The 27003-nt window shown below is 36.0% G+C and overlaps 1 protein-coding gene across 1 annotated transcript in view; it reads right to left on the bottom strand.

The window, feature by feature from the left end:
- The window catches only part of pch2 (pachytene checkpoint 2 protein), a 69583-nt gene extending 43864 nt beyond the window's left edge, over nucleotides 1-25719 (bottom strand). The window contains exons 1-3 of the mRNA XM_090377867.1: nucleotides 25529-25719; nucleotides 14956-15121; nucleotides 3321-3500 (exon numbers count right to left, since the gene is read on the bottom strand). Of these exons, the coding sequence (XP_090233993.1) occupies nucleotides 3321-3500; nucleotides 14956-15121; nucleotides 25529-25719 (537 nt within the window). The remainder of the gene's footprint in view (nucleotides 1-3320; nucleotides 3501-14955; nucleotides 15122-25528) is intronic.
- Between the last annotated feature and the right edge of the window lie 1284 nt (nucleotides 25720-27003).

Below are 27003 nucleotides of genomic sequence, written 5' to 3'. Positions count from 1 at the left end.
AAAAATTATATTATTACTAAAAATTGCAATGCATATTTATCGTTACAGCCAATCATTTTCGGTAAGACGTAATTATAAAATGTTTTTCAATCCATTTTCAAATTAGAAGTAACCAACAAATTACTATTCACAGTATTTGTTTCCATTAATTGCTAATTAATGAACATACACACTACGTTCCCATTGTGGGCAAAAATAGAAAATGTATATTGAGCAATTTTTAAAAGCTTGGAACATACCTAGGAACTCTTGCATCGATTAAAATATTCAGCCCACTTTCTATGGGCTAATAAATTTTTTTTCCAATTATCATCTTTCTTTTTCTCAGAAACAAATTCCTTAAAATTCATGAATTGGTCAAATAATCTACTATCATCAATTTTCAATTAGACAACTGATGATGATAGTCCACTTGAGTAATTTTCGGATAATACAGTCCACTTAATACAACCAGCGCATTGTGTTTATTTATTCTGTTGTATTGACCGAAGGTGCAACGCACTGAATATGTTATGAAAATTCATTTTATGATTTTTTTTAAATTACAAAAAACTAGAACAAGTGTAAAATCCATGAGGATGCCCTAAAAACTAGGACATGTCCTTGGAAACAAGGACGTCTGGTAACTCTATTCTAATGGGTAGCAGAGATAGGGAAAACCTCCTGGGGCCGTATGTTTATGAGAATTTACTGTTCCAAGTTTATGGGAGCTTGAAGAACAGGGTGGATGCTGTTGAAGGAATTAAGTTGGAGGCCCATTAAGCCCTCAGCTGCCTGCCTCAATGCCAGAGTGCATTGTGCATCAGGCAACACAGCAACAAAGCAGAATGGGCTGGTCCTATAGGAGAGAGCTATTGTTGGTGACTATTGTCAGGGAAATAGGAAATACATTGGCCAAAAAGGATAGGTGGAATAGGGCCAGGGTATGTCTGCCAGGGCCAAAAGTTGATATTGTTACACATTGGCACTAATGACATTAAGAGTAGCAAATCTTAGGACTTACTTAATAAGTATAGGGCAATGTTGAGAAAAAGTCACGACTTAGGGTTAAATTTGAAAGTGTTTGCAATTCAGCCTTGGAGAGATAGTGCAAAGCTTGTGGGGGGGGGAAAGGTTTCCAGTGCGGTAAAAAGGTAAACTGCAGCCATTATCAACCCACTGCAGGATGGAAGCCTCCTCAACAATTTATGTTGAGGGAAATGGACCATAATCTGCCAGGCTGGTCCAGTGCGGGTTGGCAGATCGACTGTATCCTGAGTCAGGGGCGTGAACCCCGGTCTACTCAAGGAGTGTGTGCTACTGCACTCCCGCTCCTGACCACTTGGCTACAGAGACTCCAGTGTGGTATGTACTTGTTAACATAAGATACTGCTTCTAAAGGGATGGGATACACTTAAATAGAAAGGCTGCAAAAATATTTTCTGATGCTCTTGAGGCAGTGTTAAGTGGACTGGAAAACTGCTAGCTTGTGAGGATACACAGACCAATAGATTAACAATAGACACAGGCAGAAGTGAAACTTATTCTAGCACTGCTTTAACATGCAGCAGTCAAGAAAGCAAGGTACTGGGGATTTCAAAGCATGCTATGGGTCATCATGAATCAAGGAAATACATGGGCTGTGTTAGGGTAACTAAGAGTAAGAACAGGTGCATGTACACCAGTGCTAGGAGCATAATAAATAAATTACACAGTGATACACAGATTAACAATAGCCAAAGGCAGAAGTAAAAATGATTCTTGCACTGCTTCTATTGGAACACGTAGCAGATAAAGCAAGGTAACTGGGGATTTCAAGACCTGCTGTGGGTCATCATGAAAAAAGGAAATACCTCGGTTGTGTTATAGCAACTAAGAGTAAGAACAGATACATGTATACTTGAAGGCAGACTAATGATAACAGCATAGTAAATGAATTTGATAAATTTGAAGTACTGGTCAATACAGGTGGCATGTCACTCAGATATAAGGGATATAGAATTTGAATATGAGGAGTACAATATACTCATAATAGTAGTAGTAATAGAGGCATGTGATGCAAGAAAGCAAGAGTATGAGCTTATGTAGCATGAGGGGAAAAAAAAAAAAAAAAAATTTCACACAATCATTCCCTCTAAACATTTGTCCAGTTCCTCCTTGAATTTATTTAAGCTTTCAACTTCCACAACGACAGATGGAAGTTTGTTCCAGCAATTAACCACACACTGGCTAAAGGCAAATTTCCTCACGTATATTCTACAACTGTCTTTCCTCAATTTGAATTTATGCCCCCTCAGGTTCGCAACCCGAGCAAGCAGAAGAATTCCATTAGAATTCAGCGTGCTCAACCCATTCAAGACCTTATACACCTCAATCAGATCACATCGCAGATGCCTAGTCTCCAGCCACTGCAATTTGCAGAACTTAAGCCTTCATTCCCCTAACCAATCTTGTTGCTCTTCTGTATACATGCTCAAGCAACTCTACATCCTTCCTAAAATGAGGCCTCCAGACCTGTACGCTGTACTCAAAGCATGGCCTGACCATTGCCGTATACAAAGGGATAATCACCTCCTTTTCCCTGCTAGCAAAATTCCTGTATATCATTGAAAAAACCCCATGACCTGCTCTGGCAGCCTGTTTGCACTGCTCAGAAAAATTCATATCTGACTGCACAATCACTCCCAGGTCTTTTTCATTTTCTACCACCCTAAGCATAGTACCACACAGTTGGTACATTTCTCTGGGGTTACTTCTACCCATATGCAGTACTTTGCATTTTTCAATGTTAAACTTCAGTTGCCACTTCTCAGCCCATCTGCCTAAATTTTCTAGATCCTGTTGCAGTAACACACTGCCATTACTGCCATTAGGATTAGGATTTTTATGGCACATCAGCATCTAAGGCTATTGTGGCAGAAACAAGGAATTTCTAGTTTAAATAAAAGATATAATTAACATAAAAAGTTATTTTTTTTAAGGGTTTGGACACACGATCCATTCCTTTGGCTTATATTTTATTTGATATCCAGGTAATTTTACTGAAATTTTTTAAAAGTCCTCTAAAATGATAAGTATCTCTCAACTGTTTAAATATCACATTTAGTTCACTAAACAATTAAATTACTGCATATCTCTCAAAACAAAATGATAACAGAATACAATTTACTTTATGGCCTATTAATAATAAGTGTCCTGCAAAAAAAAAAAAAAAAGTTCCAAAAAACTAAGCAGATAACAGGTTTTTCCAATGGACTTCATAATGTATAACACTGTGCTATCTTTTACTATTTAATCATAATACAAACAACATAGTTTCACTGAAATGAAAAGTCACTAACCTGAGATTTTATGTCACTATCATACACGAGAGTTTCCCACAATCCATGAAAATCTGTTGTAGGTAGTATCCAATGACTAGCAGCAGAAAGGTCTTCATTTTCAAATACTTCCATGTTAGGCCCGTCATTATTAAGCTGGTAAACATGGTACAGAAGTCTTACCTGGTTCACAGATATACTCTGGAATATCAGTGAGTGATGAGTGAGAGAGAAAGAGATTAAATAACTGTAATGTTAATTGTAGTACTAAATTTAAATGGCATTATAATAACATCAGCTGAACTTACCCTTAAACACCTATCCTAACAACTGTTTAGTTAACTTTTTGGACCTTAATATTTTGATAAATAATATTGATAGCAATGCAATTATAGATTTATATGATGAAAGATGTTTCTGATTTTAAATTGGCACATTTAACTCATTAGTGATTTAATAATAAAGTAACTAAATTAAAAATGGTGTATATACCACAGTCAATGTTTTGTTTCTCCAAGAGTTGGTGGAAATTCACTTCATTAGGTTTTGGCATGAACACCAAGCATTAACTATTGCATGAAATGGCAGAAAATTGACAAGAATCAACCCTTCTGAAGACCAGAACCCAAAAGGCACTTGTCATGATCCTTGTAGCTGAAAGCTGTGACTGTGCCTTGAATTTTTTGAGAAGTGTGGATTCTTTGTACTGCCATTTCATACTGCATCTCTCTGATCTTGGTGGGGTGAAGTAATATACCCATATCTCATCACATCACTAATTGCTGCAGAAATGTGTTTACCCCCAGTTCAAACTGGTTAAGACGCTTGGCAGATGAGCTTCTTCTGGTCAGATATTAGCATCTAATGACCTAACTGAAAGGGTAGCCGTGGGGATAAGCACTGGACCGCCAGTAACAACGACATGGGTTCGAGCCTCGGAAAAAGAAAAAGAAAATTTATAACTGAAAGGGTAGCCGTGGGGATAAGCACCAGACCGCCAGTAACAACGACATGGGTTCGAGCCTCGGAAAAAGAAAAATAAAATTTATATTAGAGGTGTATAAAGCCTTGAATGGTTTGAGCATGCTCAATGCTGATGGGATTCTTCCTCTAGCTCAGAATAATCATCTGAGAGGGCATAAATTCAAATTGAGGAAAGACAGATGTAGGATAGACGTGCGGAAATTTGCCTTTAGCCAGCGGGTGGTTGGTTGGTGGAACAGACTTCCATCCCTTGTAGTGGAGGTTGATAGCCTAAATAAGTTTAAGGCTCAGCTGGACAGGTATTTTGAACGAACAGATGGGTGAAGTGGAAGTGGGTTTTTTTTTATTTTTTTTGGCTGATGCTGCATAAGCTTGCTTTCTTGCATCAAATGCCTCTACTAATGCTAATGCCAATCTTTGGGTTCCACTGTGTGCACACTTTCTTTAATAATTAAGTGTCCAAGTTGCCTACACTTCCAACACTCATGTACACTTTCAATGCAGTATCATGCACTGTGATTCATCTGTTTTTCAAAATCAGTTCCTCAACACAATGAATGCTCATGTCTATCACAGCTATTAGCAGCCTGTGAGCATGCAGCAGGTTAGTAATTTCTTTATAGCCTACAGAACTTGTTACACAAATTATACACACTTTCATGCGTTAGGGTGTTTCCCCCACATTATGCGCTTAGCCTGCAGAGAATTTCAGCTAGTTTCATTTTTTTTATAACAAATTTTACGATACAGCACTACTATTCTATACTCAGTGACAAAATCTAATGGTATCATTTTACTAATTTTAATGCATATGCATGGATGGCATAGCTATGTGTCAGGGAGTGAAAGCAATGTTCCTAGTTCGGAACTTCTTGTGCCACCTAGCACTGAGGTTATGAACTTTGAGGCATTATTTTTTAGTCCACCCTCATATAATAATAAATGAGCATTTATTTAAAGCAATGATTCTGAAGAATTATTCACAGAAGGTACACACTGATTTGCCTAAGCTTTGGTATATAAATAGGTAAGGGAAGAGGCAAAGCATGATCAAAATATCAGAATAAAAGATATTTATTAGTGCAAAAAACTGGCAGACACCAGAACAAAATATGATCCCCCCAGCAGCAATGCAAGCCAAATCTTTGTAATTTGGTCCTTGAGGTTGTCACAGACATTCTCTCAGATATGCCAGACAAGCTGTTCTTGCTACCTGGGAGTCTAAAACGCTGATGGAACTGATATTCGGGTAACACTCAAGTCAAGTGGACCCAATTTCGGCGAAGTCCGGACGGTCTATGACAGCCAAATCCTCTGCTTGCACCTTCACGATGGTGGGACTGTTAGTAATCCTGGGTATAACCTTCATGCACAAGTACATGGTGGGTGACCACCCAGGTGTGAACCAACGTAAGCAGGGGTCGAGGTGTGGCGCCCACACCACATGGAGGAACGCCGCCCCTCTATGTTACCAGGCAGTACTAGGTGGTAGATGACTCTCATCAACCGGTGAAATACCACGACTTTGCTTATTGGAGGCTTGAAGTGGTGGAACCCATGTTTAGTCTCTAGAGCTAAGTTCCGGCCAACCCTTCCCTGTCTCTTCCATCATGCAGTATGATTGATGATTTTTGAGGTTATGATGAATGTCGTGGCGAGATCCAATGTTCCTTACATTTCAAGGGTACAGCTCTAAAATGGTGTTCGCAGGCCGGCCGCTAGATAGTACACCGGACCAAACGTATTGGTAACTCTCTAGGAGGCTTCCGGATCAGCTAGTGTATAATCTTGCTACCTCTACTCTGCCAGATAGTGACTGGAGGGAGTTCGAGTAGTGTGTATGTGGGGAGCATTGTCGAGCCCACGTTATGTCAAGGAGCTGGGTATATTCTTACCACATGTACGCCATATCCAAAAATTTCATTATTTCATACAGCATGTCCCACCCACTTTTTCTTACTATTGAATACACCATGAATTGTCAAAATAATAGAGCAAGCTTATCTGCGAAAAGACCTAAACCTCCCATGGACTTCCTAATTCATTTCACAAATATACGTGGTCTCAATTCCAATCTCAACGATGTCTATTTCCACTTGCAGTCTTCCAAACCCCATGTACTTTTTCTGACTGAATCTCAGTTATCAGTTGATTCAACTACTGCTCATCTCAGATATCCAAATTATTTGCTGTATGATTCCTTTCGCCTCAAAGGTGGTACTTGTGCATATGTCCGTTCTGATATTCCCTGCCAGAGACTTGGCAATTTGGAATCTCCTCTCTTTGATCTTCTCTGGATTAAAATCTCTCTACCTCATTGTGTAAAATTCATCTGTTGTCTCTACCGTTCTCCCAACTCCACTAATCACTTGGAGCTCTTTGACTTCCTCTCTTTGCAACTTGACTTTCTGCAGTCCAACTTTCCTAACAGTGAGGTAATTTTCCTTGGTGATTTTAACGTTCACAACCTCCAGCTGGCTTCCGTTTTCTAGTCACACCGACCCAGCAGGTCGAGATGCTGAGGCTTTTGCAATTACTAATGACCTAGCACAGATTGTTCATTTACCTACAAGAATACCGGACAATCCTAATCATACAGCCAATACGCTTGATCTTTTTCTCATAAACAACCCTTCTAAGTACAAGGTTGAAGTCAGAGGTCCTTTGGGCACTTCAGATCACAACTTGGTGATTGTCTCTTCTCCAATGGAACCTTTATCTCATGGCTATTCCCAACCTCGTATTGTTTGGCATTACAAGAATGCAAAATGGGATGACCTGCGAGACTTCTTTTCTTCTTTTCCTTGGTCGGATTACTGTTTCAAAACTTCTGATGTCAAAGTTTGCTCAGATCGTGTCAGTGAAATTATTCTTGCAGGAATGGAATTCTTTATCCCACACTCCACTTTAAAATCTCGTCCTTTATCTAAATCTTGGCTTTCCAATAAATGTGCTAAGGCTGTCCAAGAGAAGAATGTTGCATGTCGTAATTGGCTTGTTTCTAATTCTTCAGTTTCATTTTCTGCCTACACCAAAGCTCGCAACAATTGTAAAGCAGTTATTAATCAGTCCAAACTAGAGTTTGAACAGGCTAAGAGTAGAAAACTTGCTTCTTGCCCTAATGGTAGCCGAGCATTCTGGTCTCTTGCCAAAGCTATTGGCCGCAACTTTTGCCCATCTCTGCTCCCACCTCTGTCCAAACCAGATGGTTCTGTTGTCACTTCAGCCAAGGATAAAGCTGACCTGCTAGCATCCCATTTTTCTTCGAGCTCATGTATTAATGATCTTGGTAAAACACCTCCCACCATTCCTAACACTCCATTCAATGCCTCCTGTGGTCTTCCGTCAAAAGGATATCAGAAGGATTTTGATGAATCTTGATGCTAAGAAAGCTCCAGGTCCTGATGGTATTTCTCCACTTGTTCTCAAAACCTGTGCTCCTGAACTTACTCCTATTCTTTGCCTCCTTTTTTCACTTTCTTATTCCAAAGGTGTTTTTCCTTCTGCTTGGAAATTTGCTCATATCCAGCCAGTTCCTAAAAAGGGTGACAAATCCCTCCCATCCAATTATCGTCCCATTGCAATTACTTCTACTCTTTCTAAAGTAATGGAGAAATCAATTAACCGCCAACTCTTAAACTACCTAGAAACCTTCCGTCCGATCAGCAATCGCCAGTATGGATTCCGTCAGTGTCGATCCACTGGTGATATTCTGGCTTATGTTACCCATTTATGGACTAATTCAATGGAAAGGTTCGGTGAAACACAAGTAGTTGCTCTTGACATCTCAAAGGCTTTCGATCGTGTTTGGCATAAAGGTCTTCTAAACAAGCTTCCATCTTATGGTTTGCCAACTGTTTTTAGTAATTGGGTATCCAGTTTTCTCTCTGATCGCTCACTGAGGGTGATGGTAGATGGCTCTCTGTCTTCTAACTTCTCCACTAATGCTGGTGTCCCCCAAGGTTCAGTTCTTTCCCCCACTCTTTTCCTCTTGAATATCAATGACCTTCTTCCATTGACTGGAAATCCTATCCATAGTTTTGCCGATGATAGCACATTGCATTCAACTTTCCATTTTGAGAAACCTTGTCCAGCTCAATCAGCTTCAAGTTCTCGAAAATCTGCTGCCAATTCCTTAAATGCCGATCTTCAGGTAATTCTCCAGTGGGGCAAAGACAACTTCGTTGATTTCAACCCTTCTAAAACTCAATCTTGTCTTATATCTCGCAAAAAGGATTCTTCTGCTCCTATGCTTATCCTTAGTGACACTCCGATTTCTAGGCAAAATGATATATCTCTTTTGGGGATTACCCTGACTTCTAATCTCTCTTGGCACAAGCACATTACAAATATTGCTTCCTCTGCATCTAAAAAACTTGGTTTTCTCTTTCGCTCTCGGCGTTACTTTTCTTCCAAACAGCTGCTCACTCTGTATAAATCGCAAATCCGCCCAGCCATGGAATATTGTTCCCACATCTGGGGTGGTGCCCCCAAAACCTCTCTCAGGCTTCTTGATTCCATTCAGAAGAGGGCAGTTAGGTTAATTAATGATTCATCTCTAACAGAGTCTCTCCACTCGTTTTCTCATAGACGCACTGTTTCTGCTGCATGCCTCTTCTACAGATACTTCCATGGGCACTGTTCTTCTGAATTGGCTTCTATAATTCCCGCTCTCTCTTTCAAAACAGTCCGAACACGTGCCGCCACCAGCCAACATCCATTTACTGTCCAACTTCAAACCCACAGAACCAACTTTTCATCTTCCTCATTTATTCATTCAACTGCCGTTTTCTGGAACAACCTTCCTTCATACGTATTTCCTGAAAATTACAATCTACAGAAGTTCAAGTCCAATATCAACAAATATCTTCTTTCGTCTTCTCAACCTCCAACCCAAGCACGGTACTAAGTACTATAGGTTGTAATACCTCTTCTGTTTGGGGTTCTCATAAAAAAAAAAAAAAAAAAAAAAAAAAAAAAAAAATTAAAAAAATAATAATAATAATAATAAAAAAAAAGTCTGATAACCTCGAAGTATATCCCTCTACATTGGAGTAATTCATCCCTTAAAACTGTCATGGTTTGAACTGGTTGAGACAGGGCTCTAAGATGTTATTCTATCACATCCCAGACATGCTCAGCACTAGACAAATACAAGGGATGATCAAAATAGGAAGCAAACTAGAAGAAACTGGCTAATGTTGTTAGGATGGGACTGAGAACTTTTTATGGTAATAAAGGGTTATGTAACCATGGAAGTCCTTAAGACAAAATTTCCAACCAAAACTTAATGTAATTAAGGACTCCAAAGGGGAAATTTTAACAGAGGAGAACACAATTAAAGGAAGGTGGAAAGAATGCTGTGAGCAGTTCTTCCGAGCACCTGCTGACACTAATGATCTGCCACCCTTTTTTCAAGAGTGTGATCAAGAAGCAGTTCCACTGAAAGAAGAAATTGAAAAACCCATCAGAGAACTGACATGTGGCAAGCCACCTAGAATTGATGAAATCCCAGTGGAATTGATTAAAGCTACAAGTGTGAAGGGCACTAAGTTTTTTATAAAATTATTGTAAAAATTTGGGAAACGGGATGCCATCAGATTGGAAGAAATCAATTTTCATTCCCTTACTAAAAAAAAAAAAAAAAAAAAACCCTGAAAATTTTCTCAAATTACAGGACTATTAGCCTAATTTCTCACGCTAGCAAGATTCTTCTTAAAATCATATATATTAAACAGAATCTCAAGAAAACTTGAAGAAATGGCAGAAGAGCAAGCAGGTTTCAGAAGGGGTAGAGGGACCAGAGATCAGATCTTAAGTCTACGACTGATTATTGAAAATGCAAAGAATTCAGTGTTCCAGTCGTTTTGTGTTTTTATTGATTATGCAAAAGCATTTGATTGTGTTTAATATGAGAAACTATGGGAAAAGATGACTAATATGGGTTTCCCAATCCACATAAATTAAGCTACTATACCAGGAACAAGAAGGAACTGTGAGCACCAACATGGGAAACATGGACTTTTTCACAATAGATAACGGTGTCAGGCAGGGCTGTATTTTGTCACCTCACCTTTTTAATCTTTATGCCAAAGATATCATGCACGAAGCTTTAGAAGATTTAGAGACTAGCATAAAAACTGAAGATAAACAACCTTCATTATGCAGATGATACTGTGCTAATTTGCAATTCCAAAGATCATCTTAAAGAAATTACGAGGAGAGTATGTGAAGCAAGTAAGAAAAAAAAGGATTGTTTCTGAATGTGTGTAAAACTAAAAGTATGGTGATAATCTTGGTTCCAGTAAAGTAAAGGTTAATGGGGCACCTCTGTAGCCAGGAGCAGCAGTGCATAGCACACGCTTTTTGATTAGACCAGGGTTCGAGCCCATGCCCACCAAATACGGAGGGTGCAGAAAGGTCAGGGAATGGCCACCGCATATCCCCGAAGCAATATGGCCTTAGTTGCTAATGCTCCTCAAAAAAAAAAAAAAAAAAAAAAAAGGTTAATAGGCAAGATATTGAAGAAGTTGATGAATTTGATTACTTAGGATCAAGAATAAATAAAAATAGTGACTGCTCAAATGATGTAAAGAGACAACAGGCAATTGCTAAAATGTTGGTCACTGATCTGACAAAATTATATAGAGATCAAGATCTGCCCCTAAAGATGAAACTGAGAATCATTTATTCGATAATTTTTTCAGTTGCCACTTATGGATGTGAAGGATGGAATCTGAAAAGAGTTGACAGGAAGAAAATTGAGGTATTTGGAATGTGGTGTTACAGGAGAATACTGCGTATTTCTTACTTGGATCGAAGAACAAATGAGTGGGTACTGAATAAAATTAGCAGGCCTAAAATTCTTTTTCATCGCATCAACAAAAGAAAACTCAAGTTTTTTTGGTCATATAGTAAGAAGGGAAAACTTCCTGTTGAAGAATATAATGGAAGGAAAAATCGAGGGGAAGATGCGCAAAGGAAGACCTGCAACTACGTGGAAGGATGGGATCAGTGAACTTCTGGACATGACACTTTGCAATGCTGCTCGTAGAGCATATGATCAATGCAGTTGGAGGAAATTGATGGTGGCCACAACAACTCCTCAGGGAGCTATGTAACTAGAAGAAGTAGAACCATGAGTGAAATGGAAAAAGGACAGATTAACACACTTGAAATCTGTGAGGTCACCTCAAACAAAAGTCAGTAGTAAATTGCACCATATCATGATTCCTGCTGTTCAATTTGCATGTTTTTGTTGAATACAGGCAGAAATAACTCTTTCACCAGAGTTTTGCTTGTGCCTTTTGTCATTGCTCTCCAAACAATCATCACTGAAAATAATCCATGCCATTCTTCATTCCAGCTGAATCTCTTTGCACCACTGAAGTTTCTGTACATGATCAGATGGAGTAGGGTGGTGATGCAATGCACAACGTGAACGCAATAGTGCCACTGTGTGTTAGTTGTCTGACAGCACCGGGATTTCCCCCCATCTCCGTATAGTGCCACTGCGGGTCATTTACTAATTGTGTTTTATGATACCAAAAATTAATCAATATCTCCAATCCTTCTCAGAGGCAAAACTGTTAGCAGCCTGCATCAGCCAAAAAAAAAAAAAAAAAAAATTTCCATATCACCTGTCCATCCCTTCTAACAGCTAGTTTAGTTCCTTGAATTCATTCAAACTACCCAGTTCCACAACGCTACATGGAAGATTGTTCAGACAATTAACTACACACGTTGAAAGCAAATTCTGCACATCTATCCTGCAACCATCCCTCCTCAATTTGAATTTATTCCCTCATGCATGTAGTGTGGGTACGAGGAAGAATGCCATCGGCATTGAACTTACTCAATCCATTCAAAACCTTAAATACCCCAATCATCAATTTGCAAGTGCTTCATCTCCAGATGCTGTAATTTGCAGAACTGAAGCTTTCATGGTAAGAGCATCCTTTTGTTCCCCTCATTAATCTCATTGCTCTTCTCTGCATCCATTCAAACACTACACCCTTCCTAAAATGAGACCTCCACACCTCTAAGCAGTACCCAAAATGTAATCTAACCAGTGCTTTATAAAAATGAAATAATCACCTCCTTATCCCCCTGGTAAAATTCCTGTCTATCATTTAAAACAACTTTAAAAGTATTTTATGTTCTAAGAAACTATTTAAAAACAAATATGTAAATGAATTATGATGTGATGCACAATATATGAAAATGCAATCTATATAATATCGGTGTAAAAACACTATAGACAACTCTTAAAGGAAAAACTACGATAGTAGTGTAAAAGGAATCATTTCAACTGTATCTCATATTGTGCTCTTCCTTCGAAACAAGTTACCATGTATTGCACTACCTCAAATAAGTAATGCTTCATTAATAGAGAAGACTATTGTTACTTATTCTCAGTGGGTACCACCACCCAGACAGCACTGTTTCAAGGCTTGTTGATCTTTCATCGGTGGGCGGGCAGGCACCCTGGTATTGCACACATGACAACCCAGTTGTGAAAATAATCCCACAATATGAGAGATGCCAAAAGGTGTACGTGATAATGTTTAAGTAAGACTAAATGCAACTGGGCATAATATTTTTAAGAGTTATAATTATTTATATAATATTGGTGTAAAAACCAATTCTTGGTTTTAACACCAATATTATATAAATAATTATAACTCTTATTTTTAAGGAAAAACTTGTAGTTTTTCCTTTAAGAGTTGTCTATGGTGTTTTTACACCGATAATATATATAAATAATTATAACTCTTAAAAATATTATGCCCAGTTGCATTTAGTCTTACTTAAACTTGAAAATGCAGTATATTACGCCATAGTACAATGCAACATATTCAATAAAACACGAAGTAGTACTATTCAAAATACAGCACAGAATGGTAAAAATTACTTCCCATTAAGAAAATGAGTTAATTTACAATGCTATGAATGTAAGGTTAAAGTAACCTAAACCACATTTCACATATATGAGAGGTGTTTGAAAAGTTCTGAGACCATACCTGTCATTTGGATCAGAACTGACTGTCTAGAGAATTTAACAACAGTTTCTGTTTGGAAATGGAAATTGTAAAGACTTATTTCATCTCCATATTGAAGCCAAATTCGTGGCAGATGAACAAAATTTACATAATTTTTCAGTGTATATAAAAAAAAAAAAAAAAAAAAAAAGAAAGAAAAAAAGTACTACACATTTGTTGCATTTTCCCTCCAAGTTATAAGGTAGCACAAAAGCATTCTTTAGAGATGTGCTCACTTCACTGATAAATGGCATTAGATGTTGCTCATTAACTTTAGCTTGGAAATATCTTGCCATAGAGGGAGTCTTTCATAAACAACAACCAGAAGTTGCTTGGTGCAAATGAGTAGGAAAGTTGTAGAATGAGCTTTAATTTGTTTTCCCTAAAAAATTATTGCACCTGGGTAGCATGACACGAGGGTCAATGTTGTGGTCAAAGATGATTCACGAGATGTGGCTGTTTCTTTTGTAAAGCTAGAAGACTTTATAACTGGTAGATAGCTATTTCCTGCAATTGAGTGCAGTGCATGTGAGGATGATACCATTTCTACTCCAAACAATTGTGACCATCATTTTCTGTCCACTTGCAACATGAAATTTCTTCAGTGGATCAATCAACTGCATCAACAGGAGTACATTGACTCCACTGAAGAAATTTCATACTGTTGCAAGTGGAGAGAAAATAGTCAGAAAATAGTCAATTGTGGAAAAGAATGCATTATTATTACAACATCCTGAGTAAGCATCACTTAACACAAGATGAAATGATTATCTTTCTGTTCCTTGGTAAATGCCTGGGTACCCATATGACTGAAACATTGCTTACTTTGAGATCCTCATGCAAAACTGTATGCAAGAACCTACAGAAAGGCCTGATGATGTTGTAGGTTCATCAACTGTTTGTTGTCTGTTCTCCATAACTTTTGCCTCAATATGGGTAATGCTGTCCTTGGAATAACTTGTTCACAGACTTAGTGGAAGTATGCATTAATATCCATGAAAAGGAATGGATATACTTCAGTGTTACACTAATTTTTTATATGGTAGTTAATGAAAATAGTTGAGGAAAGTCTTATGATTGTTCTATTCGGTTGTACATTTATATGCAATTTTTTCCAGAATGATAGTCAACGTTTACACCACAGTGCAAACATTGGCTGTCATTCTTCTTTATTAGAGAAAGATAAGATTTTCATCTGCGATGTTTTGGGGTTTTTGCTGCAGCAACTAATTTTGGTCACAATACATCAGTAGATAATGGTACTAGAGACAACCCCTATTGTGCATGTCGTTCAGAGACTAATTTCCATGTTGTGCATAGTAAAAACCTCCACAGCTTAACTAGTGGAGGAGACATACTCTTCCCAACTTAAGACAAGAAACTACAGCTCCAATCTGATAAGCCTTTAACAATTCCTCTGACAGTATCTGAACTCAGACCTTACCAAAGGAAAGGCAAGAGGAAAACTAGAATTATACTTTTAAGAATTTTGAAGCTCTAGCACTATACCCTCACAGAAGACTTTCATCTAGGATGAAAAATATGTTCAGCAGAATTCAGTGCATTTACATTATGAATATTAAATTTTTGTTGGTACCATAAAAAATAAATTAATTTGTTTCATATCTTACCTGTGCATCTGTTACATGTTTGACAATATCACATAAAGAAATACTCTCAACGTGCTGCCTGACTTCAGGTTCTTCAAAGTCATTTATTTTACAATCTTCAATAAAATTGCCAATATTTTTCAGCAACTTGTATACTAAAGATATTACATCCTGTGCAGATAAAGAACTGAAATAATAAATCTTATTAAACTTGGCTGATATAAAAATAAAATATAATTCATTGCAAAGCTTTCCATGAACAATAGTAGTAGTTTAAATTTTAGCTTGTTTTTTTAATGTTAAAGAATAATACTATTCTTTAAATTTATACAAAATGCATTAGAAATATGTCATTATTAGTTAATGTATGCACACAATCATGAATATTAGAGTGGTAAAAGAAGAATTTAGAAGTATCTTTAACAGAAAAAATTAGAATGAAAATTGAACAAATAATGAATATTCACTGTTATAACCATACTTCAACAAATTACATCAAGAAATATCTTCTTTCATCTTCTCAACCTGCAATCCATACATAGTACTAAGTACTATAGGTTCTAATACCTCTCGTGTTTGGGGTTTTCATAAAAAAAAAAAAAAAAACTTATTTGCTTATCACATGTTGAATTTTAGTAAACACTTTCTCGTATATTTCTATTTATGTTTTCTTGCATAACATTATCATTATTATTATTATTGGCCATATGGTGCAAGGAAGCCTCAGGCTTGTGCTGCACCAGCCAAAAAAAAAAAATTCCCGAGTTACCCTGAGAGACAGAGAGAGAGAGAGAAGTAGAAAGGAATCGCCAAGAAAGAGAAGAATGATGATATCCAGCTCGGGTATCATCATTCTCTTTCTATGTATTTAAAGTTTATATTTAAAGGTTTAAATGTTTGTGTTACATTTAACATTGCCATATAGAGAAATGGTGCCTTGAATTGCCAGACAGTCACCTTGCCACTAGTTAAAATTATTTGACTTATTTCCTACAGATAAAAACTCTCTATGGCTTAATGCATATTCACTTAGCACTCTCTTTTTACAGTCCCAATTAAGAATGCTGAGTGGTGGACATCTGTAAATGCTTTCTAACAAGCAAGCAGTGATTGACTGACAGGCTAATTTTGACTAATAAACACACAGTTGAAAATATTGGCACAACTAGGGTATGGCATATGTGGCCCCAGCAACAGGAGTGGCAAAATAGAGTTAGACTTATAATAACTGAATTTATAATTTGTTTTAAAATAGTCTCTCTATTTTAAAATAAAAGCCTTATTTTTATAAAAGTACCATCTCATGGATGTGATAATTTTTTTTTGTAATTCAATTAATATTATAACTAATCAAAAATATAAATAAACTAGACTACCTGTGGCAAATATTTTGCCAAAACTGTTTCAGAGAAGAAGTAAAGATTTATATAGAATTACAAAAACTGCTCCCACAGCTCCCTTCACTGCTAGCTAAGACATCAGTGAGACAGACTTCGGTAATAAAATATATTTTTAAAAAAATGACTAAAAATGCAATTTTATAATTTTTTTTTACATGTATGGCTATATTATCCTTTAAAAAAATTACAGTTATTGCACAGACAAAATTACAATATTCTAGTGTACCTGTGGTGACTATTTTTGCAAAACTAACAAAACTGTTAAAAAAATAATGGAAATTTTGAAAATTGGTCAGAAAATTTTTTGGAAAATTATTTTACTGCAACATTTTCCCCAGCCCTCAATTTTACTGCTAAATAAAACTGATTGCAAAAGGAACCAAGTCAAAAGCTTGTTTAGTCTTTGAGTTATTCAAGTACTCATGGTGAATATTTCACCAAAACTGTAACAACACTGTTGCTCAACAGGTTCACAATGGAACTGTTAAAAAATAATGAACATTTTGAATATTGGTTGGAAAATTTTACTGCAAATTGTTTTTTTTTCCCTCTCAATTTTTTACTACTAAACAATATAAAATCTATTGCAAAAGAAATCTTGTCAAAAGCGTGTTTAGTCTTTGAGTTATTCAAAATATAAATGAATAATTAATATTATAATTATACTTTTAACTATTTTTATGAAAGCAAAGGTGCATTCCTGATATTTGGCCATTGGTTTCAAAATTCCAAGTTACATGTCTGGTGGGAAAGAAAGTTGCAAATAATACAATCTTTTCTTAAGAATTTCGTGATGTAAATACAAAACAGGAGACTAGAGCATGGTAAATGGATGGTTCAGAGAGAACAGAATGGGGGCACCCAATTCAAGGCCTCTTTGCCTCTATTCATTGCTGCAATGTTTCTACCAACAAGACTTAATGGAGGTATTATCAAGGTAGATCCAACCTTGAATCCGTACTCTTACTTCTATAACCTAATTAAATTTGCAAAATCCAAACTTCCTCCAGAATCCAAAAGGTTCCCAGAAACCCCAGTTGAAAAATGCAGGTCTAAAGGAGGGGCCACCAACTTCAAGTCTGAATCTGAACTACAATGGTTTTTCACAAACAGTCTCAACTTAAGTCAATAAATTTGCGTATAAAGAAATTTTATGCTTGCATTATTGTAAGTTCCCTTAGGTTGATGTGTAATATTTAAAAAAATTATCACATTATATTGAATGGTTACTAGTGCCATAAAAACTTATGAAATATAATTTTATTTTATAGTACAATTTAATAATTAAATAAGTGATTATCAGAGTGAACAGCATAACTGTTGCTGTTACCCTGCTATGCAACCTAGTTACACATATATGTTAATTAAAGAATACTGTACTATCTAAGAAGCACAATATTAGTGAATGGCTGATGGTATATTTCTCCCTGTGTGTAGATGTACTATGGTTATAAACAAAGCTATTCCAGTCTAAAATACAGTCTGCTAACATATTCATATACATGCGATAGTTTTTAATTAAATAAATTTACATTTATTCTCTAGAAAGCTAAAGGCAGATTAAGTATATCACAAAGGTTATTTGATTTTTCTTATTAATGTATAAATTTGTAATACAATTATAAATATTATCTCTAAGTATTCTGTAATAACTGATAAAATAAATTTATGTTTGTTTAAGGTTAAACTATAAGTTTAGACATTTCAAGCTTGGTTGTATTTTTCAATTTTAATAACTAAATTTAATAACAGTATGAGTTACACTGTTCACTCTGATAGTCATTCATTTAATTATTAAACTGTATAATAAAAAAGGAATTAATATATGTTATAATATTTTATTAAATTTTATATCAATAAGGAATTTGGGCTGTGATCAGGTACATTTTTTCTAATACAGATCATGGAAGAAACCTACTGGTAACTGCTAGTCCAGAACAAGTGCTGGAATCAAGCAGATGTCTTGGACACTAGGCTGGAAGCAGTGCACATGCTACAATACTGATGGTGTAAGAAGACATGACAGAAGGAGAGCAATTTTAAATTGTTAAACATTTGCCACTGGCACAAAAATATCACATCCTAATTCAGCAGAATAACACAAGTGAGGTTGGGAAATACTAAATAAGGCAGGGAAAAAAAATTCTCTTTAACCCTTTATTTTTTTAGAGAATATTAATTAGATGTTAATTATATTGCAGGATTATATTTCAATACAGTGCTAACAGCAATCTGAAAACACCTTGTGCTAATTTAGCACTACTAATACTAACCTGTATAAGTTAATACTAATTCTGTATAAGCTTTCTTCCTTGCATCATTTTAGCACTACTAATACTAATCCAATGTCTTGATTAGTATTAGAAAAATGATGCAAGGAAGAAAGCTTATACAGAATCAGCCATTAAAAAAAATTACCCTTTTCCATTATCAATCCCTTCTTATAATCTGTCCAATCCTTATTTAAATTTATTCATGCTACCGACTTCCAAAACATCACATGGCAGTTCATTCCAACAAACAATTACTCTCTGGCTGAAGGCAAGTTTCTACTCATCTATCCTACAACCATCCTTTTCCAATTTAGTTGTCCCTATATGTGTGTGTGCGTATATCATCCAAGAAAAAGTAAGAATACACTAAGAATTTAGTTTACTCAATCAATTTAAAGCCTTAAACACTTCAATCAGGTCTCCTTCCAGGTGTTTAGTTTCCCAAGACTACAAGCCTTTCTTGGTAATGGTATACTTTGTGTGCCAAACTAATCTTGTTGGTATTCTCTTCATCTATTTCAGCAGATCTACATCCTTCCTAAAATGAGGCTTCCAAATCTGTATGCAGTACTCAAGATTGTCTAACCATTGCCTCATACAACTGGATAATCATCTCTTTCTTCATACCTGCAGAGTTCCTGTCTATTATTGACAGACTCCCCCCCCCCCAAGTTGTCCTAGCAGCTTGTCTGCACTGCTAAGAATACTTCATATTGGACTGTACAATTGCTTCCAACATATATTTTTCAATCTCTGTTACCTTTAGTTTGGTACCACCCAAATGGTTTACTGCAGGATTACTGCAGTATCTTGAATTTAGCTATGTTAAATCTCAACTGCTATTTTTCAGTCCATATGCCTCATTTATCCGGGTCTTGTTGGAGCAACATATCCTGATTACTGTTATTAATCAGCGCCCACCTTTGTATTATCAGCAAACTTAGATATTAAAATTGATATGATTACATTAATAAATATTAAAAACAGTTAAATTAAAATCTTGATTTAAATTTTAAAATTTTCATTTAACACACGTTTTTTTTTTTATATACACAATTTCCAACAAAACTTTTAGCAATTCTAAAAGTTGAAAAAAAAAAAAAAAAAATTATAAAGACAAAATTTAAACATGAAATTATTAGTCACTCAATGAAATAAATACTGCTTCTACCAATGAGACAGTCAAAATAAGTAAAGCTTATTAAAATAAATTAAGTACACAGATGCTGATAGATAAAATATAAAAAATATGCTATGTACAAATTAAAACTGAAATTATATACAGCCAATAAAAATATGGAAATAATAAAAGATAAAACATTAATATAAAGATCATAAAAGCATGAAAATAAAAGCAATAAAACACATGTATGAAAATAAAAGCAATAAAATAAGCACAAAGTAGCTGTCACGGGGATAAGCCTCTTTATCAACTTAAAAAATATATACGATATCCTTATATGAAGTCCTTATATTATGCAGAGGTATAGTGATGAGGTGTGGATCATGTGTGGTAAAAAGGAAGAGAAGGGGAACAATGCAATGCTCAACAGTGAATGGTGTGGCATATGCTAGCCCTGCTGTTAACTCGTCATCTCTCATCACGATGTAAAATAATGGCCTCGAAAATAGGATATATGTGGGTCCCAGCACTGAAATTAATGATTGGATCCACCACAGCTATATAGAGAGCCTCCAACAATCTGCAATGTCTAATATTTCAACATTTGGTTGCAGATTGTAATTAAACTGCTACTAGCACCAATAATGCTCTGCAATGGCCGATATAACAAACCCCACAATCGGGGCAAGTAATACGATAAACCACATTTGCACGATGCAATAGTGCAACAGTTGATTTTACTTTTGACAACATCAACTGTAATCACCTGCCAGGGAGCTGCACCCATCCAATACAGTAACATCTTGGCAAGATGTGCAGAAATGCCTGGATAGTGAGGAATGTAAGCAGTGGCAATGAGTGAACCATCCTGGTTATGGTGAGAAATATACCCACTGCCAAATAGTTGAAACGGCGAAGGTAAAGAAAGCCAACACAAGAACCACGACAAACTACTAGAAACTTACCACTCCAAATGGTTTTCTGCTACAGCAGTGTCTCCCTGCATTCTTGATAAACAGACAGTGCATGTTTTCAGTATCAGCAGTAGAAGTCGAGAACGATATATTGATTGACACGTAGGCGTGACAGACAATAACATCACAGCGTTAAGTGATTCATTGGCATTACGATACGTATATATATATAAATAATCTTTCTTTATTTTCCTATTATTTCCTAACATAACATTTAAGGTCAGGTTATGAAACATAACGAAAAATAAAAACTTTTCCTTTTTTCCTAACCTAACCTTAAAAATGCACAAAGAAATCAGTAATATGGTTTTTTTTTAATAGCGAAAACACTCACAAACTTCAATAATCTACTTCTAATAACGAGAAAAAACTAATCATTACATCGTTTGTCATGCCTACGTGTCAATCAATATATCATTTTGGACTTCTACTGACGCTACCAATAACACACACTGTGTTTACTGAGAAAGCAGAGAGAAACTATGGTAGTGGCAAACCAGTTTTTCCAGTAAGTTTCCCAAAGTTTGGCATGGTTCTCGTGTTGGGTTTCTTTACCTTAGCCGCTGAAACTTATCCAGAACATTAGGGGGGGGGGGGTAGTCCCATTTGGGCAGACCTATCCTGATTCTGGCAAACTCGACCTCCCTGCTCACAGCAGCATAGCCACAAGGCAACCATGCACAATTGAACAGTGCTTGTGCCATGCTGTGACGATGCCCTGGAGCATGTGCAGATTTATAGTGGATAAACTGCCCCCCCCCCAGACATGTTCTGTAAACTGAGGCAACTAAACCGTCACCAGCATGATGAACCAAAACATCCGGAATGGAAGATCATTATTCAGCCCCATTTTCGTGGTAAATGAAATGTATCGAGACAATAAGTTATCGGAGGGGCAGTCTCTCCAGCCCCAAGTCCATCATACCAGCAAATACATCATCAATGTATCTATGCCATAGTCTGACAGGAATGGATAAACCTGCAAATATGTCCTCTTCCATGGCTTCTACAGTAATATTGGCTATTGCCTTAAATTTGTCTATATAGAAAATCGCCGAATACAATTGTACAACCAGACACAAATGTTCAAAACACGACATATATCATCAATAGTGTGAGCAGCATTTTAATTAAATCCATGATACAATGTTGGAATATTAGACTGTGTCCATGATTCTAGCCATCTCTCATGGTTGGAGCCTATTCATTAGCTGTGGGGATCCGACCATTAATCACAATGCTAGGATCTGCATACATCCTATGATGGAGGCGTACTGAGAGATGTTGAGTTAACAACAGGACAGTGTATGCTGCACCATTCCATGGAGTACACATATATATATATGGTTATACCCAGTTTATTAACAAAACAAATTATAATAAAATATAATAAGATAAAACCAGTAGCTTTCGGGACGTGTGTCCCTTTGTCAACTGACAAGTTAATACAAATTTTGAATACAATACAACGAGCAAAGTGGCACGTTAATCATGCGTCACTGTTGTTGCACGGACGTGTGCTGCTTCTACGCCACTGATCATCCAGCAATAAAACGGTAGTTTCCAGGATGGGATGTAGATGCATGCCTTTCTGGCGATTTAATGCCTTAGAATTGTTTATTATGTTGAGTGATTCTAGCCATAGGCGGTGGCGAAAGTTTCGTGAGTGGTCCACTATCTCAAAGTCGCGTTTGGGGTCAAGATCGTGGTTGGTGGCCCAAAAATGTTCCGCGACCGCGGACTGGTCAGTTTCGGCAAGTCGGATTGCTCTGTCGTGTTCCGTGAGGCGATCTTGGAGACGTCTTGATGTCTCCCCTATGTAGCAACTGTTACAGTCTCTGCAGGTGATACAATACACCACATTGCTGCGTAAGACAGGTGTGACAGCGGTCTTCACGTTGGAGACAAGTGACCGTAGGTTCCTGCAGGGTAATTGCACACATTTCATGTTGTAGCTTCTAAGGACCTTCGAGATGCGTCCTGACACTCCTGGATAATACGGAATGTAGGCGGACGATATACCGACTTGCTTCGGAGGTCTTGGGTTGGATGTGAGTTCTTCTGCCTGTAACAGGCATCTGCTTAGTACACGGGGTGGATAACCGCATCTGGTTAAGTCCGTCTTCACGCGGGAGATCTCGTTACGCCTAATTGTGTCGGTGCTGGAATGGCTCCAAGCCCTGGAGAATAGGGTGCGGGCAATGCTATTGAGATGGCTTGGTGCGTGGCCGGACCCGTAGTTGGTGAATTGACTGCACCACATGGGTTTGCGGTATACCGAGGTCTCTAGACGTGGTCGTCTAGAGACCTCGTCCGCCTACATTCCGTTTCTAGATGTCCTGGTACATCGCGTAGGCGATGTACCAGGACGTCTAGAAACGGGAGCGAACCGTTCACCTCTGATTCTATGGTAAACTTGATAAAATTAGATAGGGAGTTGAGATATTCCAGCAGTGTAGTTTCAGAACCCCGTGGTATTACGGTAAAGATATCGTCAACGTATCTACACCATGTTGTAATAGGTGTAGGTGGGTTCTGGTGTATCTGCTCCTCTAGGTCTTCCATGGCGATGTTAGCTACTACGGAACTGACAGGGGCACCCATAGCAGTGCCATGGGTGCCCCTTGTTACCATTCCATGGAGTCTTGACCGTTGAGTATTTTGTTTTCCTTTCCCTTCCTTTTTGTCACACATGATCCACACCTATTGTTGTTAATGCATGACAAGGCTATAGCGCTGCATAATATATGGACTTGCTATCATATATTTTGTTTAAGTTGATAAAGAGGCTCATCACCTTGAAATCTACTTTGTGCTTATTTTATCACTTTTATATTAATATTTTATCTTTTATTATTTTGTTTATTTATTGGCTATATATAATTTCAGTTTTAATTTGTACATAATGTACTTTTTATATTTTATCTATCAGCATCTGCATATTTAATTTATTTTTAATTAACTTTACTTATTTTGACTGTCTCATCAGCAGAAGCAATATTTATTAAATTATGACTTTATTCCTGGTGCTCAAGGCCTCTTCTCTAATATTAGTCTCCCATTTTCTAACTCATACTCATTAAAGGCATATAAAATGCTATAAGTCACTCCCATTTTCTAACTCACACTCATTAAAGGCATATAAAATTCTATATAAGTTGCTTCCATTTACAAGTTTATTTCAAACTTTGCATGCCATTAAGCACTCAAAATTCAAAATTACATATGCACATATTTCAGCATATATGCTATATATGTAAATATTTAAAAAAACAAAAAAAAAAAAAAAAAACTTGTTTATACTGCTGCACGACTACTATATCAGAGGAATTTACAACTACTCATTTTAACAAGAATACAATCATTAAGGATTTTAGTAGTCACATGAGCTTGAACCACAGTCAACACAAACTGGTTGAGTTTCTTCGTCCTGCTGCCGTGATTACTTTGCTTCCTTGTGTTTGTTCTTTATTCAACCCTAATGGAGTAAGTGACTGTGAAAATGTTGTATCTTTGCAAAATGATGGTTGTAAGAGTGTGTGGTTGATTGGTGTATGAAGGTGAAATTTATAGCAGCGGAATATATGTGTTTTTGGTGCGGGAAAAAGTTGGTTATCGGTTTTTATTTTGTTCTTTATTGTTTGTAATTGCAACGGTTTTCGGTTTTCGTTAGTTCATATGTGTTATGTGACACCTGTTTGTTGCGAAGCATTTTTGTGTGACTGGTCACGTGACAGAAGGGGAAGAGCAATTTGGGTCATTCAATTTGACCGTACCAAAATAACTACTGTAAATTTCAGGTTCTCGATTTTCCACTCACAGCCTATGATGGTAAATGACTGTTTTCTAACTTCTTAACTAATAGTTGATAATTAGATATTGGAATTTCCTAAGGTTCTTTTGCTTTTGCTAACTCTTTTCCTCCTGTATATCAATGGCCTCCCATCAACAGGAAATGCTGTCTAGTTTTCTTGATGGTGCACCATAATGTTCCAGTTCTACAAATTCTACTTTGCACAAACAGTGATAACTTATAGAATACATCACCAGTCCCTTAAATACTAATCTCCAGTGGAAGACACCTTAGTTAACTTCAGTTACAAGCATAAGGCTGTTTAATAAATAATAAAAATAAAATAAATTCTGTTTATTGTTGAGATGGCTGAGGCAAGAATAAACTTTAAAATCAAGTTCTTCTTTTGAATATATGCCTTAACCAAACACTATTTTATGATTTAAGCCATTAAATATTTAATATCTTATCTGGTACAATGAATGCATATGAAGTTCTGAAATATTAGAATGCCACGAAAAAGAAACTAACATTCGTTAAATTATTTTATTCATTTATTATTAATATTTTGCACCTTCAGTGGAGCAGGTCCTTTAACTGAGATTTGTTTTCTCAAATTTTTAACATTTTAAATTCTTTTATCAATTCTTTTGTTCATTCCATTAAGTAATATTTACCAGTTTTTTGTTTTTTTTTTACATAAATAGAAAAAACGTGTTCTATTTTTTATTCATGTCGAAAATACATTTAAATTACGTTCAATTATCGTAGACTTCTAATTCTCGGAAATTTGGTTATTGTGGCATAAACCAATTTAGAATTGTCTTGCAATGTTGTAAATGCGAAGTTAATACAACTTAAAAAAAAGAAGATTAATTTTAATTGCATTTTTATACAACTTCAAAAAATGATTCTGTAAATAACAGAGAATTTTAAATTAATGGTAATAACAATCTATAAGAAAAGATGAACAAGAAAAAATATAATAATAATAATAAATCACGTAGTAATATACGTCTGGTTATATTTACCTTGCACGATTCTGTAGAATTTCAACATGAATGACTGGCTTCTGTATTATGCCATTTACATAACTTCTATCGTTATCACCAGAAGCAAAAGCCACTTTAGTATCTTCAGTCTTGTTATCTTTCAAATTTTGTCTATTTGAAGCCTGAGAAGAAGGACACATATCTCCGGAAATTTCAAATGGACCCGCCATTAAAATTTAAAAGTTCAACCAGACGATAAACAAACTCATTTCTTCCCCTAGCGAGAAGTACCGTACCGTTGATGATAACTTTCAGGACAATGTATTAATTGTTATAAATTATATAAAGATATGTTAATTTTAAAATTTAAAATGTATAGAGCTTGTTCTTGAAAGCTATCTTCCTTTCGAAATTTGCAACTATTTGCACGGATTGTTTTGTCGTCGCTTTTATTTATTTATTAATTATTATTATTATTAATTTTGCTTCTTTGCCAATACTAGTACACATAAACAAAAATAACTAGATATCTAAATTTTTATTTGATCGTCTAGTAGTTTCTTTAAGATGTCTATATTCTTCTGTCCATTTTACATTTACCGATTTACACCGACTGCCAACTTTATTAGATATTTTACTTATTATCAATCAATATCTGTTTATAACCCAAGGGGATCACATCTGGTGAGTATGGGCTTCACACATCCAGGGTCCTCAACTGGATATCATCACTCTTCTCTTTCTAGGTTTTTGCGCCAATAATATCAAAATCAATCAATCTTTCTAAGTGATTAACTCCTACTCTCTCTTTCTCTCTCTCAGGGTAATTCAGATTTTTTTTTTTTTGGATGGTGCAGCATATCATCATCCGCAAGCTTCCTTGCACCATATGGCTAATAATAATAATAATAATACAATACAATACAATTTTATTTATCAAGAGAATTCATTTACAATAAATGAACTTGTTAAGAAAAGTAAATTTCTTGACAACAAGTTGTAATTCTTCCTTTACAACCGTTTTGTACAAATTTGTTATCTTACAGAAAAGACTATGAAGTCACTACACATAGTATATTCCGCACTGTAAACAGAGGTAGTAGTTTATCTGCATATCAATTCTAATCTACTGTGTCATTGAGTATCAAGAATTTTCTTATTAGGAATTTTAATTTGGAGATGGGGTGACTTCTCCTGAGCCTGAAATCAATGCTAGCCAACAAGTTGTTTATAATAATAATAATAATAATAATAATAATAATAATAATAATAATAATACAATACAATACAATTTATTTTTATCAAGAGAATTTGTTTACAATGAATGAACTTGTTCATTAAGAAAAGTAAATTTCTTGACAACAAGTTGTAATTCATCATTTACAACGGTTTTTGCATACAAATTTGTTATCTAACAGAAAAGATAATGAAATCGCAACACATAGTACATTCCGCACTGCAAACTGAGATAGCAATTTATCTGCATAGCAATTCTAATCTACTGTATCATTGAG

Source organism: Mastigoproctus giganteus, chromosome 7 (assembly GCF_048544385.1).
Source record: "Mastigoproctus giganteus isolate SK-2022 chromosome 7, ASM4854438v1, whole genome shotgun sequence".
NCBI classification, from domain to species: Eukaryota; Metazoa; Arthropoda; class Arachnida; order Uropygi; family Thelyphonidae; genus Mastigoproctus; species Mastigoproctus giganteus.
The sequence above is the reverse complement of the archived record's forward strand: the minus strand, read 5'-3'. Positions and strand labels throughout refer to the sequence as shown.